This window comes from Guyanagaster necrorhizus (genome assembly GCF_019112545.1).
Source record: "Guyanagaster necrorhizus MCA 3950 unplaced genomic scaffold BT62scaffold_36, whole genome shotgun sequence".
Classification (NCBI taxonomy): Eukaryota; Fungi; Basidiomycota; class Agaricomycetes; order Agaricales; family Physalacriaceae; genus Guyanagaster; species Guyanagaster necrorhizus.
Window position 1 is genome coordinate 306,038 of NW_025064915.1, and position 17,980 is coordinate 324,017.

The 17,980-nt window shown below is 45.4% G+C and overlaps 5 protein-coding genes across 5 annotated transcripts; 2 read left to right on the top strand and 3 right to left on the bottom strand.

The window, feature by feature from the left end:
* Positions 1 to 359: 359 nt before the first annotated feature.
* Positions 360 to 1,058, bottom strand: BT62DRAFT_907797 (Thioesterase/thiol ester dehydrase-isomerase; the record flags this gene model as incomplete). Its single annotated transcript, XM_043183677.1, has 5 exons — positions 360 to 572; positions 628 to 771; positions 823 to 839; positions 895 to 917; positions 967 to 1,058. Coding segments are annotated over 5 exons (489 nt in total), but the record flags the coding sequence as incomplete, so codon positions are not given.
* Positions 1,059 to 1,414: 356 nt separating this feature from the next.
* Positions 1,415 to 8,403, top strand: BT62DRAFT_974559 (uncharacterized protein). The gene is made up of 17 exons (XM_043189167.1): positions 1,415 to 1,558; positions 1,605 to 1,750; positions 1,802 to 2,068; positions 2,120 to 2,192; positions 2,242 to 2,486; positions 2,537 to 2,847; positions 2,895 to 3,643; positions 3,697 to 4,395; positions 4,447 to 4,663; positions 4,714 to 5,045; positions 5,108 to 5,235; positions 5,283 to 6,234; positions 6,284 to 6,417; positions 6,473 to 7,099; positions 7,156 to 7,572; positions 7,625 to 7,868; positions 7,922 to 8,403. Exons 1-17 carry the CDS (start codon positions 1,447 to 1,449, stop codon positions 8,332 to 8,334), a joined length of 6,066 nt encoding a protein of 2,021 aa, XP_043035146.1. The 5' UTR covers positions 1,415 to 1,446; the 3' UTR covers positions 8,335 to 8,403.
* BT62DRAFT_1042614 (uncharacterized protein) lies at positions 8,375 to 9,775 on the bottom strand (the record flags this gene model as incomplete). The annotated part of the gene is made up of 7 exons (XM_043178450.1): positions 8,375 to 8,504; positions 8,556 to 8,643; positions 8,695 to 8,801; positions 8,857 to 8,946; positions 9,010 to 9,241; positions 9,294 to 9,414; positions 9,466 to 9,775. 7 exons carry the CDS (start codon positions 9,773 to 9,775, stop codon positions 8,415 to 8,417), a joined length of 1,038 nt encoding a protein of 345 aa, XP_043035147.1. The 3' UTR covers positions 8,375 to 8,414.
* A 633-nt stretch (positions 9,776 to 10,408) lies between these two features.
* Positions 10,409 to 12,618, bottom strand: BT62DRAFT_923230 (uncharacterized protein; the record flags this gene model as incomplete). Its single annotated transcript, XM_043184484.1, has 8 exons — positions 10,409 to 10,494; positions 10,608 to 10,648; positions 11,068 to 11,173; positions 11,216 to 11,265; positions 11,455 to 11,537; positions 12,022 to 12,093; positions 12,253 to 12,288; positions 12,508 to 12,618. 8 exons carry the CDS (start codon positions 12,616 to 12,618, stop codon positions 10,409 to 10,411), a joined length of 585 nt encoding a protein of 194 aa, XP_043035148.1.
* Positions 12,619 to 12,922: 304 nt separating this feature from the next.
* BT62DRAFT_923231 (uncharacterized protein) lies at positions 12,923 to 13,854 on the top strand (the record flags this gene model as incomplete). The annotated part of the gene is made up of 6 exons (XM_043184485.1): positions 12,923 to 12,944; positions 13,000 to 13,055; positions 13,097 to 13,161; positions 13,335 to 13,441; positions 13,469 to 13,589; positions 13,755 to 13,854. The coding sequence occupies 6 exons, from the start codon at positions 12,923 to 12,925 to the stop codon at positions 13,852 to 13,854; spliced, it is 471 nt and encodes a 156-aa protein (XP_043035149.1).
* Between the last annotated feature and the right edge of the window lie 4,126 nt (positions 13,855 to 17,980).

A 17,980-nucleotide genomic window follows, 5' to 3' on the forward strand; every position in this document is an offset into this window, starting at 1 on the left:
AACAAAGTATACATGATATTATAAAAATTTATTTGCCACATCTCCGGCCGTCTACGGGCGCATCGATAGATGTATTGTGGATGGTGTGTTTGGAGTATTGATGAGTAGATAAGTAGGCAGGTAGGTAGTATTACACGGTCCAACTGGGGACGTCGGGCGCAGATGATACATGATTGGTACACTAACACTTTAGCATAACAATCCTGTACTTAATTATCTACTGATACCTCTAACAAGACCATAGGCGGAGCTCACGGTCAACTTTACGCCGCTGGCCCCGGCCATAGGATAGCAGAATTTTGGGATCTATACGACATGCTGTCCTTATTATGGCCACCAAACTCATCAAAAATACATTTCTAACTAGAACTAGGATGCCACACTGCTTGGAGATATCTATCTTCCGGGATGCATTTCTTTAGCGTATTGTAGTCGTACCAAACGACGACCTCTTTACTAAGGGTAACAAACGCACGTTGGCTGAGGGAATAGGCCGAAGCTTCTAAATTCAAAGCTGACGGGTCCGGTCTTTGCCCTTCATCTGGTTGAACAGGGCGGTGCGCCATCATGAGCTGCAACAAGTTCGTTAGTATTGAGTAGGGTGCGGACGAAATGGAGGATGATCACGGTGTCCGGGTAAATAACGGGTCGTCGAAATCGCACCTCAATAGATTTGAGGATAAGAGAGACGCCTTCACCCCGAATGAGAGAGTCGGCGGCAGATGGCCCACCGAGTTGATAGCCAAGATGCCTCATCCAGTGAATACGACTCTGATTTGGTCATTGAATTTCAGATGTTGCATAGCGATACAGAATACTAACTGATTCGAAGAACCGGACTGACGGGCATCGCCAGAATCAGTCAGGAAGCGAACTGACAGCAACCAAGCTCACCATAGCGGACATTGTTCACATGTCTGCAGGAAATACTCAGCCGACGATAGAAAAAATATTTGCTTGACTCACTGGAACGAATCATGGTCGCCCCATACGATTTGTTGTTCCCAAAAGTATCGAGGATCGTAGCCTGCTCGGGAGAGTGCCTTGTGCGCGTCCGCCTTGGCTTCCTGATACTGTTCTGACCGAAGAAAAAAAATGTTAATAAGTGACGTTTGTTGAAACCTTCCGAGGATAATACCAAGTGTATCCCCAGGGCCTAGCTAATTCAACAAGTACTATATGTTAGCATCCGGGGGGGAAGACAGCGGCAGAGAACAAACATTAGCAATCGCACGTCTTTGATCCCGTCGAAATATATGAGGGGAAAAGATGCTCCCTTTTGCTCTCACAGCTGAACGGAGTGGACTTTGCATCCTTCTGACAGAGGAACAAGTAGAGATTTCTGGCACTCGCCGGCCCGGTAGTTGCCGAGGATATTGTTGGTAGAATTTCCAATTCCATATTTGGCATTCACCACCACTTCAACTACGTTTTTATTTCTTTCGAATGAGTCGATCGTCAAAGCGCATCAAAGTAGACACCTCAACTCAAAAAATATCCTCAGGAGAAGAAATCAAGGCGCTACTGCGGTCACAGGATGTCGAAACTCTAACTCGAGGTACGGTGTTCATTTTTTTCTGCGTGTCGTACCAAATTTTCTGCAGGACTCACTTCCATTCGGAACCAATTTACGGTCAAGCCGAATGAAACAATATCTTCCCAAGATAGCCGTTTGGTCCTTGCACAACAATGGTTGAATGGGTCGCCTGGTGCTGAGGATATTTTCACTCTCTGGGCGGGAGCGGAACAAGTGAGTACATTTGCCGATGAACTTTCGGAACGCGCTAAACCGTATTCGTAGCGCCAGACGGCATTGATATCGTTGTTGGTATCTGTTCTTGCTGTGACTTTGTCGCTACTTTCAAGCCACTACACGTACCATTCGTTGGGACATCCAATTGTCAAGAAGTTGTTTTTACCTCAATGGACGCGGAAACTCAACTCGTATATCGGTGGATCTAGCAATGACCTGATTCTCTCTACCTTGAGGCTGTATAACAGCCTGTCTGGCTTTGCGCGCGGTCGTGAACGGAAGGGCGTAATGGAGGCTTTTGGTTGGGAGATCAAGGTCTGGATTCATTTTATCAGATATGCATTTTTAAAAAACCATGAGTCTTAGAGTCTACCAAAGTTGCTGAACTTAAGACGAAAATCCAAGACTGACGAGTCTGTAGACCCGCTCTCCAAGCCTGGTGAGTTTTTACGACATCCTGAACTTCTTTTCTAAATGGCCATGGTAAGATATCCGGACGCTGTACATGCTTTTCCTCCTATCATTTGTGGATACCGATACCCCTACGCCAGTCAAGACCATGTTTATGGAGCAGCATCGTGACGCCTTTGTCTCTATGTTTAAAGGCCTATCTCAAGACCATTATTCTGTCATTCGTAGAGTTTTGGAGGTTTCTTGGGCCGGGATATGGTCTGAACCCAAGCTGAAGCGAACGCTTAAGATTGGCGTGTTCAACGAGACAACCATAGCGCAGGTAGATTCATTTCTTCTGCAAAGTTAATCAGAAGCTAATGCTCATAATAGCTAGCGAAAGTCTATGATCGTGTAGATTCCGAGGACGACGATCCGGAACATGTCTCTGCCAATATTGTGCACCATTTTCTTCTAGCAATATGTACGCGGCCAGGTACGGGAATTTGTTTCAAGGACAATGGATGGTATCCCCGTGACGTCGAAGACGCGCAAGACGATGAAGAAGTTCCCAAGAGCCGAGGAGGAAAGTTGTACAATAAGATGTTAGCGAATGTCTTGCGATCACTCAAGAGCAATGAGGATATGCGACAGCAGGAACTCAGTTTGAAAATAATGTCTTCATGTCCTGAGCTCGTAGCAGGGTAAGCAAGATATGCTGATTATTTCCTGTTGACTGATTATTCTCTAGATATTGGTCCTCCGCAAGTCTAACTTTGGAACCTCGGCTGTCATCGCGGTGGATCACAAACATAGCCTTGTTTGGATCTATTGTATCCCTCCCGATTCCCGTTTCTTGCTTCATTCTTTCAGAGAACTCGGATGGGTTTCTCTATCGGCCATCCCCCCCTCCTCTGTCTATCATTTTGGAGAACGTCTTTCCTTCAGTTAACACCAAGGTTCATTTCACAAAAGGACTGCAACAAGCTAGCCGCAGTTTGGTGCAGCACTGTACCGCTTTCGCGCTATCAAAATGCCTTATGAAGTACCGCGATGTCACAAGTCATTTCCGAATGATCGCAGATGCGCTGGAGGAAGGGGAGGCCGACGGACAGTGGTCCAAGCGATGTCGCGAACTCGAAAGGGAGGCGCGTAAACGGGTCCCCGAATTTCAGGTCATTGTGGGGTATTCGCAGCGGACGACCGGGCAACTTGGTTCCCAGCTCACCGAATCTCAACGCCAGACGCAAGCTGCCCTACTAGCGGAGAGTTCCCAGCGACTATTGTGGCTCTATCACGACTGTTTACCGAGTTTAGTCTCGGAAGCTCGTTTTGACATCGGAAAGATGTTAATTAACTTCTCGAGTACCGAAACGGATGAAGGAGAAGGGAACAGTGAGAGTCTGTCATCGGGGGCGCGACAACTGCATCTTGTTAGACAATTACACGTCCTGAGGCTCCTTCAGTCCAACGATCAGTTTTCTTGGACTTCTAAACCAGGTGGGTCTTCCATGAACTAGAAGAAACATTGACACTGAAGAATCATCGAATAGGTTCATCAAAATTCTCCTACTTGCATATTCTGTTGCAAGCACTCACATCCTCCAATGTTTCTGCGTTACATTCCGCACTTGTCCGCCTTCTGGAACATCTGTTGAGCAACAGTCTCATGTTCCAGCATAATCCAGATGAGCCTCATCTGTGGTTGATTTCCTTGCCCACGGGATGCCGCCCATCGTCTGGAGGCGAATCACCTGATGGCGCCACGCTCACCGATGAACCAGAAAGCGTTCTTGCTTTTCTTGATGATTGCATACAGAGGTGTACTAAGACGCCTTATCGCTACATTGAGGAGATGCAGGCTTTGGAATCTGAAGATCATACTGAATCTCAGTTGCCAAGTCCGCTACTGATGACGCTAAGCGAGCAGCTTTCGGCTAAAATTGCTGCTGGACACCTGTCCGCTTCGGATGTACTTGCGCTTGCGACATTCGTCAGGAGTCTCGTTTTTCAGCTTCACAACAGTTTCTGCCATAGGAAGGTACTGCTTTCCTTCACAGACAAGATTGACGGCATACTCGATCCCCAAAAACTATTTCCCGATTATCCGATCGTCACTACCGCCATTCGGAGAGAAGTTGAGATCCTCAAGTACTGTCTGTGGTATCCCCGAATTCCCAAGTCCCCGACGCCTACCAGCGTTGGTCAGGATGTGAAGAGTTTTCTTCATACCGTTGAGGAAATGATGATACGTATGTTCATGTTCTTTTCCCACACAGCCGATGCCTGACTGTAGATCGTAGCTCTAACTAAGTCGGCGCGAACTGTGGCAGCTTACGAGTTGGTTGACTGGCTTCGGCTGCTGGAACAGCAGCTGCGGCCGGTTGACATGGAACGCTTAGTGGCGATTGTTCATCTATTCTTCCCGCCGGCTCTGGAGGGATTGTCACAAGCTGCGAATCCTGCGCATCACCTACTCTGGAACGGCACCAAACTAGTGTCGAAGAAATTATTGCCGCAGTGAGTATACAGATTACATTGTCCAGAAACCCCATTAACGACCCTACCAGTGCCAAGTTCGATTGGCTGTTTGTGTCTGCTGATGAGGTGCAAATCCAAGACCCAGAAGGGCAGGAGATCCTCATTAACGCGGTATTTACGCATTCTTCATCACTTTCAGATCTGAAGAGGGTGACCTGCCAAATTAACCATTGCCTAACTGCCGCCACTGAAAGAGCAAGCCTGCTGTGTGGATTGTTACAGCTCTTGAATTCTTTAATTACGCGCTCGGCTTCCTTGTTGGCCAACGCCGATTACACCGCACTGAAAGAATTTGCATTCACTCTGGAGTCCGTTCAGAGACTGTGCATGTCTTCGACTTTACCTGAAACCGTGCGAGAAGGTAGGACGATTGAATATGACGTCGATGGCTACGTATACTGATGCTCCTTTTTAATGCTTTAGCTCTGCGTGTATTGGTGAAAGACACTTTAGATGTCAGCTCGTCAGTTGAAAGAGGCCTAGCTTCAGATATAGCCTTCTACTGGCTAAACGAGGTACGGGTTGGCTTGGAAAGTGATGCAGGCGTCTCAGTGAGTTTTTCTTATGCCACAACATTCGAGTTGCTGACAGACGGCAGCTCGAATCAGCGTCGATATGGGTGGTGTATCTTCCACTGGAGAGTTTGCTTGATCTTTTGGACTCATTGAGCCAATATTTGGCAAGAAACCATAAACAAGCTTCTATTATTGATCTGCTGGACACTGTCATCAGCGCAGTTCGGGACTTCGCACTGCAGTGTGCTCAAGCGGAGTTCCTCCTCCGTACAAGGACGATACTGCTGATCAATCTTCGCTCACGTCTCCCTGATTCTGCGGTTCTCGAAGAACTCCTCGCGATAGCATTACGTTCTTCCTTGCCATTACACACTGAAGGACTATTACATCCCATACAAAGTAGCGCAGATGCTGAGACGCGCCTTGATCGCTCAATGGCACGATGGAGCCATCGGTTGGAACCTCTACCTACGGAGCTCCAGCTTATCACACTTCTACAACAGGGTCATTGGACCGCGGCAACGGCAGAGATCCTCCGCTGTCTGATTTATAAACACGCGTGTCCTCACAGCACGTTTTCCTCGTGGCTTCAAACTAACCAATCCTTTGAGAGAGATCCCTTTGAATTGGCATCTGTCCTGTATTCTTACTTGGACGTTGCCAAGTGTCGTGGCGCAGCCTTTTCCGAGGCTGAAGCTGAGCCATGGCTTCAGCATGGCCTGCGAATGTTCAAATGGTCGACCAATGAATCCTCGTCTCGCAGTCTCCGGCATACAGCTTCACTATGTATCATCCTCATGTTCCGGTTGTTTCCTTCCCATCGTTCTCAACTTGAGGATCTGATCCTGAACGATCTGCGTAAGCTATCGGTCAAATCGCTTACACCGGACATGTTGCTTATTGGCCTCAATATCGGAGATGAAAGTTCTGCATTGACAGATGCTCTTGCTGAACATGGAGTACAATGGGCTGTGCGTCATTTTACTGACGAAAATCCCGTTGATGATATGTCTTCTCGATGCGTGGAACATTTGAGTAAGTAGAATTCGTATCAGTTATCGTCACAGGCGCTAATATTCTACAGCCGACATGCTCAATATTGTGTCTCTAAAGCCACACATTGTTGAGCCTCTTCTCACTGCTGTAACACAGCTTCAACTGTGGAATACGGCGGCATTGGAGTTATTGACCGCAGTTCTGAACCATGTTCCCTTCAAGGTACGTGGATGTGCCCTTGGGACCGTCCGTCCATGCTTATTTATACCTTCGTTAGCCTTTGATAGTAAATCGTGTTCTTCAAAATGTCGTACAACACCACCGCTTTGTGAAGATATGTTCAGTGACGGGCGCCTCTTCATCACCTCTAAGAGATGCTACTATCGGTCTTCTCCACGTTTTGTTCCATCTTCATCCTGCGAACACGTGTCAAATTACGCATGTGGTACCGCTAATGGCCGTGTACCGTGGCACCACATCAATATCTGACCGGAAGCTGCTTTCAATCTTCCGTCTTTTTGAGGCGCAACGAAAGACCTCGATCGGGATTCTGTTCAATCAGTGGAATGCATCGCATGAGACGACGTCGAACGGTGCTTTGGAGGCCATCCAGAGCCTAGATCCAATAGTCCTTCTCCAAAGTTGCCTTTACTATCCTAATTGGCGGCGCATTGATGATCAGATTGACCAGGCTGAGCACCCAGCACCTATCTACGACCCTCTCTTCGTCATCCTTTTGTTCGCCCATACCTTAGCAGAAAACCCACCTCAGGGTACTTTTCCTTGGATCGAATTCTTTCGGACGAACGTTGTCGGCCTTGTTATCCGATCTCTTTCGGCTAAAGATGGTCACATCCGCGAGCTCGCGATATACTGCATATCAGCCTTGTGGAAACAATTGGAAGTCAGTATTATCATCTGTAAGTTGTTACGCGACAGCTAACCGTACGGTGTTTATAGACAGTCGAAATGCAAGAGAAGACCTCTGTTCTTTACATACTCGGTCTAATCCGAGATGCCATACCGCAACCATCAGCCGAAGAATGCCTAAAACGTTTGCCGACATACTCCACCTTAGTATTACTACATGCTTTGAGAGGCGTTTTCTATCCGTCTCATTTCACGTACCCGTTGACCGCGCGGTTCTTGCTGCAACGTCCGGAGCTGGACATTAGCGATGTGCCGATGCTATTCGGGTTGCTATATAGCAGCTCTGACAACTGGAAACAAGAGAGGGCGTGGATGATCAGACTTCTGTCTGATGGACTGGTCAGCACAGATGACTGGAGGGTTTTCAAGCGTCGGCATACGTGGGATCTTCTCGCGAGCATTTTCCAGGCGTCCGATGACTTTGCTTTGCGTAAAGGCATTCTTGAGGTTAGTCCAAATACTAGTATCTGGTCTTGTTCAACAACGGTCTTTTCCTTAGGTACTGACGAACTTGACATGCATTCCCCAAGCAACAACATCCCTCGTTTTGAAGTCGGGGCTTCATTGCTGGATTGAAATGCAACTGCTCAATCTCGTCGAAGACGAGGGTGTTGCATGGCTGAAGATCATCGAGAACATCATATGTTCTAGTGACACAAAAAAATTGGAGACTGCTACGAGCGGCCAGTGGCGATGGATAATAGGCCGTTGTATTTCGCTTCTCATCAACAGCTCGTCATCAGGTAAGAGCACACCTGATTCTCAATCGATTGATGCTCAAGGATCGTCCTTTTAGTCAAACTTCCTGTGTTATCATTGACGGCCCGCGTGCTGCTGCGCCTCGCTTTGCTACCCGGTCCATCGATTCCGAGCTTGGCTTCATTGCTTAACCGGACCGTCCACTGTCTTGAAGAGATGGAAAGGCAGATAGAGTGGAAACCGTTAGGAAGCAGGAAAGCATCCACGCCACTGTTTTCGCTTCATAGCAAACTCCATTTATTCAACAACGACGCATCAGATGACTCTGTAGGGGAATGGGGTCGAGCAGTCGAGTCTCTCTGGCGCGTATCGATGACATTCTCAAATAAAAGGCCGAGTTGGGATCTCTTGTCCAGTCGGTTATTGTTATGGCGCGCGCTGATGGATGCAGCGGACGTTAGTGGTGTCGCTGAATGGGCTAGAGCGGAAGTCATTAGAAATCTAATTTAGTATTCATTATGTCTCCATTTTATATCATTATGTATCCTGTACATTCTTATGTTCCGATATATAAATTACAGGTCAACAGTTTATAACTTTGATCGTCCTGGTGGCGTCCCGTTCGAAACTAAAGTACCAAATATAATTTCCCCTAGTTTGTCGGGCTGCTCTTGGGGTACCTTGCACCATTTTCAGACCGGTGCATCTATTCACTCATACTTGATACTCACCAGATGGCCAGACTCCGGAATCGTAGTGATAGAAGCAAACTGTCGCCCGGAACTGGGATCGACAATCGCTTCGTGCACATGTTTCGGTCTGTATCGATCATCAGGGATGGGGATACTGTACTAGATCGCCTAGACTTACAGGAAGTCATGGATACCACCTAAGACCAAATGCACCGGCCGACTCGCGCAAACTTTGTTCAAGTCGCCGATAGGCTTGGTAGCGCCTTCTGGATCTCGATACATGGCCTTAGGATTTCATGAGACCGTGTTTCGACTTTGCTGGATATCAAGTGCGACGCACCGCTTCTTGGTCCCGGGTGCAAGCAAGTGAGAAGCCCACATAAGGATTTTCAACGTGATAAGAACCCGGATGAGGTCGGATGGCATGTTGCTGGTGGAATCAGGCGTCAGCCGTATATGACTTAACGCCGTAGACGTCGAAAGGTTAACGTACAATATACAGCTGTTGGATCCGAGGGTCCCACTTCTTTGTCCGATTACCACGACTCTTGAGGGACACCATGACCGTCGTGAGGTCTGGCCATACGTCCCGACGTTCGTATGCGCCCTTGATAAGAATGGAGCGTAACTGTTTTAAATGATGAGCACCTTCTGGACTCAGCAGCGGTTCGACAAGTATTATCGACGAGAAAGGAACCGCGGATGACATATACTGCAGCATCGTCCTGTTCAGAAGGTCTCGTCAAATACCGGCAGAAGTGGATCCAAGGCACTTACATTGACACGCCTCCAAGTGAATGTCCCACACCCACAAGGTTGCGCGTTCTAAAGTCGATTCCATGTGCAGATTTGGATAATAAGAAGCGATGCGTCGCCTTGGCGTATTTCTCGCAGCTGACTGGATCGAACATTGTCAATGCATGGCGTCATCGAAGGGAGACAAACGCACAGTTTAAATAAAATTCTGGTGTCTGCAACACCGCCTCGTTGAGCACTGCCGATGCGCCATGATTGGGACAATCAAGCGTCCACGCCTCCCGGATCCGCACTGGCCCGCCTAAAGAAGCGAGATCGAAAATCTTTTCCAAAGTAGGCTCCCAGCTCTCTTTGTGAAAGCTTGTTCCGTGAAGACATAGCAGCGTCAATGCATCCGAAGCTTGGGATGCATGCACAGGACTAGAGGACGTCCAGTATCTTTTGGCAGTCAAGAACAGGGGATAGCCGTCATAAGGAGGAACGGTAATCGTTTCTGAGAGCATTATCAGCTCGAGTAACTCGAACGTAACGGCTAGCCCTTACTTTATATTATTTTAAGAACCAAGCGCTGGATGCAAATGAAAAACAACACAGCCGCTTTTGACAACATGTTGGCTGTCATCTGAGGAAGATGCCGCTCATTCCGCTTAATACCGATGCATCGGACCTCTGTAGCAGCACTATCGTGAGTATAATAGAGCGTCATGCCGTCAGTGCCGTTCTTAATGGAAGCTCGAACAACAATAATGCGGCGAAGACCTTGGGATTCTAAGTCCTTGTAAGGGATGAGAAAAGCATTGTTATTGTTCAGTACATCTTTAAGTAATTGAACCTAGCTTGTCATCCAACTCCTTAAACTTTAGCAACAGATCGATTTCCCGTAATTTCAAATCCTAGTAAGGAGTTCATTAGAAAGTCAATGTTTGCCCAGTGCTTGCTGTAACGGATGCTCTGACGCTGGCATTCGGTAACAGCGTGTAAGAGTAGGCACTGCGTTTCCGACCCTGGGGGGGTTGAGCAAGATCAATCACGATCCAGGGGATTACGCATTGTTTGTATTATCAAGGTCGAAGTCTAATAGTCATTATATGAGAATGCAATGGGTAAAAAATCAAAGAGGTATACGTTCCTTTGCCTCAAGCTACAGTAAAGCTTTCGTCGGTACTGTAAAGAGGCTTGTCAATGCCTGACAAGTTCGATGGTAATATTGAAAGAACAAAACCTAGATCCCACAGGTCCACACGTTATTTTTGACAAGAAGATGGACACCCGATATTGGCACTAAGACAATTGAATCACCACCACCACCACCATATGAGCAGAAGAACTACTCACCATCACGAGTGTTTATGCTGTCGTTGTTGTCATCGAAGACCCTAAAGAAGGAAGAAAGTGAGTGCTCAAATGGAAGTAAGAACACAGTTCATATATTAGTGAAGATGTGACCGTGTCCGGATCTACTGACGTATCAAAATACATCCATAAAACATCATGATCAGCATACCAGAACAATGAAGTACACAAATTCGGGTCAAACCATCAGTTATTGGCGAAGATAAAGATGATGGCGACGTCCTCAGATGATTGTTGTCAGAACGGCCAACAAGAGAAGCCTTCCAATGCGTGTACAACTTGCTGTTTGTAACGGTTACATTAGGCCGTGTGTGATGTCGAGCAGTCCATCATAGCTGCGAATGTTCCTTAGAATATATTAAACCCACTACTCAGTACCCAAGGCACATGCAAATCCTGGTGAGCACTCGTGACGAAATAGAAATATACGGTGGACACGTACCTTATCGTGGTCTCTGTCACTGGGAAGATCCAGGTGATTAAGCCAGACTTGACTGGCAGACTGAATGCTAATGGAATCTCCAGCTGATACCAGAACCTTCGATATACTGATGTTATGGATGATTATATTTGATACCGACAATACATACCAGTGGAGACCAATGTCATGTAACGACAGTACTGCCGGTCATTGAAGTTCCTGGAGAAGTCATGTAAATTAGTCCTTTCAGCAAATGGAAAATATTTACCAGAGATAATAAGAATCTTGGACTGTCATCAGTTACAGCGCACTGAACGTCGTGACCATGGTCATGGGTCTACCATGCCCAGCGGTAGTACTTGTGATATTCATAAATTTAGATGTATAAGTCCAGGGGACGGAGATTACCCGCCATTGCGAGTAGCATAACCGACGGTAGCGACATCACATAAGGATGTACCCTTGAAGATTTCATTTTCGCGCGGGGTGGCCTAGTCAAATACATCAGAATATGACGCCGTTTTGAGTGATGGCACACGTGCAGAGTTAGCAATGACAGCAACAAAAGGCAAGAGAGTGTAATTCCCCTTCATGAAAGATGAGAAAGCACCGAGAAAGGCTTTTGAAGTGAGCCTTCGTTAAAAGTATAGCTTTTATCTCAAGTTTACGCTTTGTCCTTGCTCTAAACGGTGCTCTTATTTCTGCATCGCTGACCGCCTGGAAAGAAAGAACCTACGAGGAGTGAGAGAACGCCGATTGTGCATATACAATGGCCCGAAGCTTCACTTTTAGGCGTATATACTGAACGGTTCCGAGTAGAGGACGAAAGGCTCTTTCAAATTTTGGCGACCATCTGTGCAGGGAAATCCAGTTTGTCAGTATACGGGCTTGATGGATTATATTGGCGTACAGAATACCAAACAGCAATGATAGGCAGTCACTTTGGCGAATTCGTAGCGTGTTATTCCAACCTACTTCTCCACCACCTGCTGACGAGTTCCTGACGGTCAATAGATTTCCGGTCACGCTGTACAAATATGGAAGGTTCTGAACAAAATCTCGTGGCAGGCCGTCCAGGCAGTCTCAAATATGCTTGACGCTGTCGGTGGTGAAGGACCATTCTGTTTACGCTCCACAAATTCCATTGTGCGGATAATTTCAGACCGTCATCAGCTCAAAAAATCCGTCAGATGACATGAAACTCACCCTTTCTGAATACCGGATAACTAGTAACTCGTCGCACTGGAAGAGGTGTCGGAATTACTACTGTAGCAAAACTAATAAGCTGAAGATACAATACCTGCCCGAGGTCAATCCATAACTTTAGCGTATGAGATTAGTCCGCACTTTCCACGCTGAATATCATAGAATTCAAAGGGAAATTACCTTCTTTTCAGTGGTATAGACCGTGGTTCAACTTGGGGTTGCAAATAAATTGTCGATCGGACAAGTTGGACTGACTCGGACTTCGCGGCCCGATTCGGCACTTGCATGCTGACATTGTTTGGCATTGCAGCATCGGTGTACAAGCCACAGCGACCCTCCATCTTCCCCATCTCCCATCCCGTCCATGTTATCCGGCTGGCAATTGTGCTGTTCACACTCAAGAGAGTTTATACTTTCACATATTCTACAAACAAATGCATCTCTGAGACTATTTGGGAAATTCCTGCTTCTATGCTTGTTCTAGGAGTTGAGAGGACATGAGGAGCAGTATTGGATGAGGAGTGTTCTTAGGAGCAAGGGGTTGGGGACAAAACAAGTCTGTGTTTGGATGCCAAAGCTCTCTTGCAACAGGCCCTCAAGAGAAGCTGTGCTCAAGCCAGCACAGATGAGCATATAAAATACAAGAGACTGTAACTAGAGTATAACAAAAATGAAAAAGGGAAGTGGCAAGGGTGGGTGCAAAAACTGCTCAAAGTCAATGACTATCAAGCTCTTTGTGTGAGATAGGGAAGAAAGAGGATGAGGAAATTGCAATGATGTGGACTGACTTTATATTTCTGAGGGTGAGTGGCATTTGGTCTTTGTCATATGCATTGAAGACAAGAACAAAGGCAATTTTGGTACCACCAAAGGCAAGGCCATTGTCTCTTGCATAGATGACATTCAAAGGTATTTGAATGGTTCATCTATGCTTGTTCTAGGAGTTGAGAGGATGTGAGAAGCAGTATTGAATGAGAAGTGTTCTTAGGAGCAAGGGGTTGAGGACAAAACAAGTCTTTGTTTGGATGCTATAGCTCTCTTGTGACAGCCCCTCAAAGGAAGCCATGCTCAAGCCACCATAGGCACAAAGTGGAAATCCAGCAGATTGAGAGGGAGCAAGAGGCATGGCCACATGAAGTCAAGCAGACAGGTGGAGGATATAGTCATGAGGAACATCAATATAGAGTTTGTAAGCATCACTATGCTATCTTCATAGCAACTGAATCTCATAGTCAGAAAACCCAGCTACAGCAGCTGATGATGCAGCTTCATGCTAAAAACTATGGTCAGAGAAACTGGATGAGTCCAGCCCAAAAAGAGCAAGATGATTCTTCAAAGTGTGCATGAATGCATTATGATAGAGTGGATCACCATTTATATCTGCAAACAGTGGGACTCAGCCATCCAGAGGATTGATTGTAAAAAGATTCTTCAATGCTGACACTGCACATATAGAAGATTCAGATGCAGTAGCAATCAAGACTGTGATGCCTTTGATGCAGGAAGTGTAAGATGAATGTGGAATGGGTGATCAAAGTCAGACAGGAACTGAATGGTATCCCTGATAATGTGCACTGCAGGATTGAAAACTTCATTGTCTGACAGAGTGAATTCTCCACAATGGAGAAAAGCTGACCATGCAAGCTTGGATGCAGCATCAAAAATAGCATTGTCAACATGTGAGGTATTTTCTGCAATAGAAGACAACATTTGTAGGATATTCAGTGTGATAAGCATCTTGGAGTTCTGCTCTCACTCACTATAGAAGCACTTGATACCTCAAAGGAGGCACTGGACAGACAAGGACTCACACTGATTGAAAGAAAGCCCTGCATTGATATAAAGTGAGTATAACACACTAATATATGATTTGATGGTCTTTGGCATCAATTCTCTGGAGTCTAATCAGGCCACCCATTTCATTACTGCAGTGATACTTGCTGGTAAGAATTGGCCTGGAGAGTCCATAAACTTGGGATGAAGTCTGAGGAAGTCAATAAAGGATTTCTATCTACTGGAGTATGTTTTCTGAGTGCTGGATGCAAGGCTATAGAAGAGAAAGAATGTAATGTGTAAAGAGTAGTGAGAGTGTGTTTTATAGAATAAAGATGGGACTTCATTGAAGAGGATTTCTTTTGAAGGTTGAATGCAAGTTGAAACATCTGGTGATACTGAAAATGAGATGTTGTATTAGCAGTGCCATTTTCAGCAGTAGGAATCCAAACCAAGAAAAAAGAGAAATCCAAGCAAGATACAAGTATTACTATAATCTGAAGGACTGTCATACTATGTGAAGACTGACTTGTCTCAGAATTGAGCCAGCTAACCACATTCTGATTATCACAATGATGTTATGATTTTTATCTTTTTCTTCATCTTAACTCCTATTTATGCTTAGTCAGAGCACTTAAGCCAGCGCTTAAGACCATGAGACAAGCTTAGTCATTATAACAGGCTATGTCCATCTTTGTTTTTCAATACAACAACTCTCAATAATGCACAACAACCCTTTTGTAGATAGTAGTGATATCCAAGGACAATGAGCACAATGACTTGGACTAGTATAATAGGCAGTAGTATATTTATCTCAATAAACAAGTAGTATAAAAGTAGAGTAGCTCTTGCTGGTATAACCCTAGCTTTGAGCTAAAGTTTATTCATATACCACTTTACTCTCAAGCCTCTTGTAATGGCTTTGAAGTATATTAGTCAACAGATACAAACAAATAGACTCAGATGTGACTGTATGAATACAATACAGCATTTGTTTATTATGTGTTCTGATTATGTGCAACTTGGATCTAACAATTAGCTTGAAGCTTATGCTTCTCTTTCTTTATGCACAATAAGCATGAAGAAAATCAAATGCCATCAGCATTATTATAATTTTTCACCTTATTCTATTTTCTTTTCTTGATTAACCCCTATTTATGCTTAGTCAGAGCACTAGCACAAGTGCTTAAGACTGTGAGACAAAGCTTAGTCATCACAACTAGCCAAGTTGGTCATTGTCTTTCAACACAACAATGTTGTCTGACAATACACAATCATTCTTTTATATACAGTAGTGATATTCGAGGACAATAGGCACAAAAGACTCAGCAATATACAATTAGTAGTAGTATATTTAGATATGACTTGTACAGTATTTAAGATGGTTTGCTCTTGCTGATAACCCTCAGCTTTGAGCTAAAGTTTATTCACACCATTCTATCCTTGAGCCAATTCTCTTTAGCCTTGTGACATACTGATCAGTTTATGCATCAGTGAACTCAGCTGATCTCCCAAAGTGTGAGGAGACTAGGCTGTTTATCACATGTATCTGTTCACATAATGCTTGGGTCTAACAATTAGCTCAAAGCTGTATCTTCTCTTTTCTCACATACTATAATGCAGAGGAAACTGAATACCCTCTATCAACTCATCAGACCTGAACTTTGATTGAGAGTTCTTTGAACTCCTATTCTCCATCATCAGAACACTCTTAGACTTACTTGTGATCATCCAGCTGTGCAGGAGACATCACTCAATTACTGCCTAGACAATCTGACATTATAATGAATTCCAACATATCTATCACATACTCTATAATATAACCCCTAATCTACCCCTCTATGATATCTCCAAATCCAGAAGAACAACCTACTAGCTCTTGAACAGCCCTGTTCCACAAGCTGAGCCTAGTGGAGTGCATCAGAGGAGCAATCAAGAAGAAGAAAGGCATGAATACCCCTCTTGACTCAGATCAGGAGACTCTGGTATCACAGGATTCTGAAACCCATGGATCCCACCTATCCTAGTTGACAACAACCAGCAGTCTCTCCCCTCCCATACCACCACCTCTCAAATCCACAGGATTGCTGACTGTGCTAGAGATTCCCTTGATGCCACTCAGATGGCTTCAGAACTCTGACCAGTGTCTTCTTGCAGCCAGTCTCATGGCACCTCTCCTCCCATCTCCATCAGAACCAGTGGTGAGATGGAGAGGACATCCTCAGTCCAACTCAGAGATGAACAACAAGCATAAGAAAACCAGAAAGAGGTCATTCATCACCTCTTCCTCACATGGGACCTTAACATCCCTTTCAATTATGAAGCCACTCTCTGTCAAGAAGAACAAAGACAAAGAAACCTCTCTCAGCCCCCATGGAGTGAGCTGGAGGAGTGTCTCCTCACAGAAGAAAGAGAAAAGAGGAGAGCCAGAAAAGCCACCAAGCATGATCAGCAGCATAGGGAGCAGCAGTGGGAGGTGGAAAGGGCCTGATTGAAAAGAGCTGACATCTTAAACTGGTATGGACTCCAATCTGAAGTCATGTCCATACTTGCATCAGTATGAGCAAACCACTCCTTATCAACCTCTGTATTTAGGGAGCCCAGAACAGCCAGCTCAGATTCCTGAGCATCAGAGTGCTGGGTCAATGCAGAAATCCTCACAGCTGATGAAGCATGAAATGCTGCTCCCATCTGCTCTCCAACCCCACAATATCCTCCTCCTCAAAGAACTCCCAGTGCAGACACAACATTTGAAGATGATGAGTCTGTCCTCAGACACTATAGATTATGAGTCTTCAGAAATGCTCACATCCCTGTCTGTGTCTTCTGAGGCTTTCTCAGAAGCAGAGTGGTCAGGCAGCTCATTGACCACTAAGGATACCAACAAAATGTCTGCCTCTATCATGAGTGAGTGAAGACAGAAAGAGTGACTGGAGAAAACCAGTATGACTCCAATATTGGAAGTCAGCCCAGAACTATCTACCTTAACACCTCAGACCATTTCAGCCTTGCCACTGGGCCAAGTACACAGCCAGAACAGTGGAATGACAGTATGACTACAAGAGAAAAAGGAGAATTTCTACAACCCATCCACCACTTTCCCTCTCAAGGAGGAAGAGGATGACAGGGACAAAGAAGAGGAAACTGAGAGCAGTGAACTGCTCTAAGCAGGAGAGGAGCTCATGTATGCATTAAACAAAGATACTGACAAAGAAGCTCTGAATGAAGAAATACAGAATGCAAGAGTGCAGGAGTATCAGGAATTGTATCAGGCAGGGGTAAACTTTCTATGGTGTGACACCAACCAGTTGGTGTTGCAAACTGAACAATTATATTTGCATACAGAAACTCATAAATAAACAGAAATATTAAAGCATGTGGCAATAAGATACACAGTCCAACAGTGTAACAAACACCACTCTGAGGATCTAGTCAGCATACCACCAGAATATCAACCACCAACCATAATCTGATCAATACTGTGGTCACCTCCTATTACTCCAAAATGTGCTGTATACACAACACTGTCAATCTGAAGCATCTTTTCATACTCTGCTTTATCCTCTCAATCCATGGCAACTTGGCTATCTCAGTTCCAAGCTCAGCCAAAGGAACTGCCAACCTCATATCAAAACCTCTGGACCAGCAAAGGAAGCTGGATCCTGGAAGCTCAGCCCCCACTTGATGAGGCAACAGAGAGTGAGACAGGAAAGGAGCCTGTCCAAGATGATCCAGAAGCAATCAGGCTAGGCTTTACTATATGAGACAGAGTAATCATCCAAAAAGAAGCTGTCCCACAGGGAAGCCTCATAGCTGATAATAATTCACTCCATTTCTTCCCATGACCATCCAATAAGTGGTGCTGATCTCCTTTTTCAGAATGGCTCAACCCTATGAGCATATTATCAGAAAACGCTGCAGTCCTGCAGTGTTGACCTGATTTTCTCCATAAACC

Excerpts from the sequence above, each read along its gene's own strand:
- BT62DRAFT_974559 (XM_043189167.1), top strand. The coding sequence starts at position 1,447 with ATGAGTCGATCGTCAAAGCGCATCAAAGTAGACACCTCAACTCAAAAA. Across the intron at positions 6,418-6,472 it reads TGAACCATGTTCCCTTCAAG|CCTTTGATAGTAAATCGTGT; the intron begins GTACGTGGATGT and ends TACCTTCGTTAG. Across the intron at positions 7,100-7,155 it reads CCTTGTGGAAACAATTGGAA|ACAGTCGAAATGCAAGAGAA; the intron begins GTCAGTATTATC and ends CGGTGTTTATAG.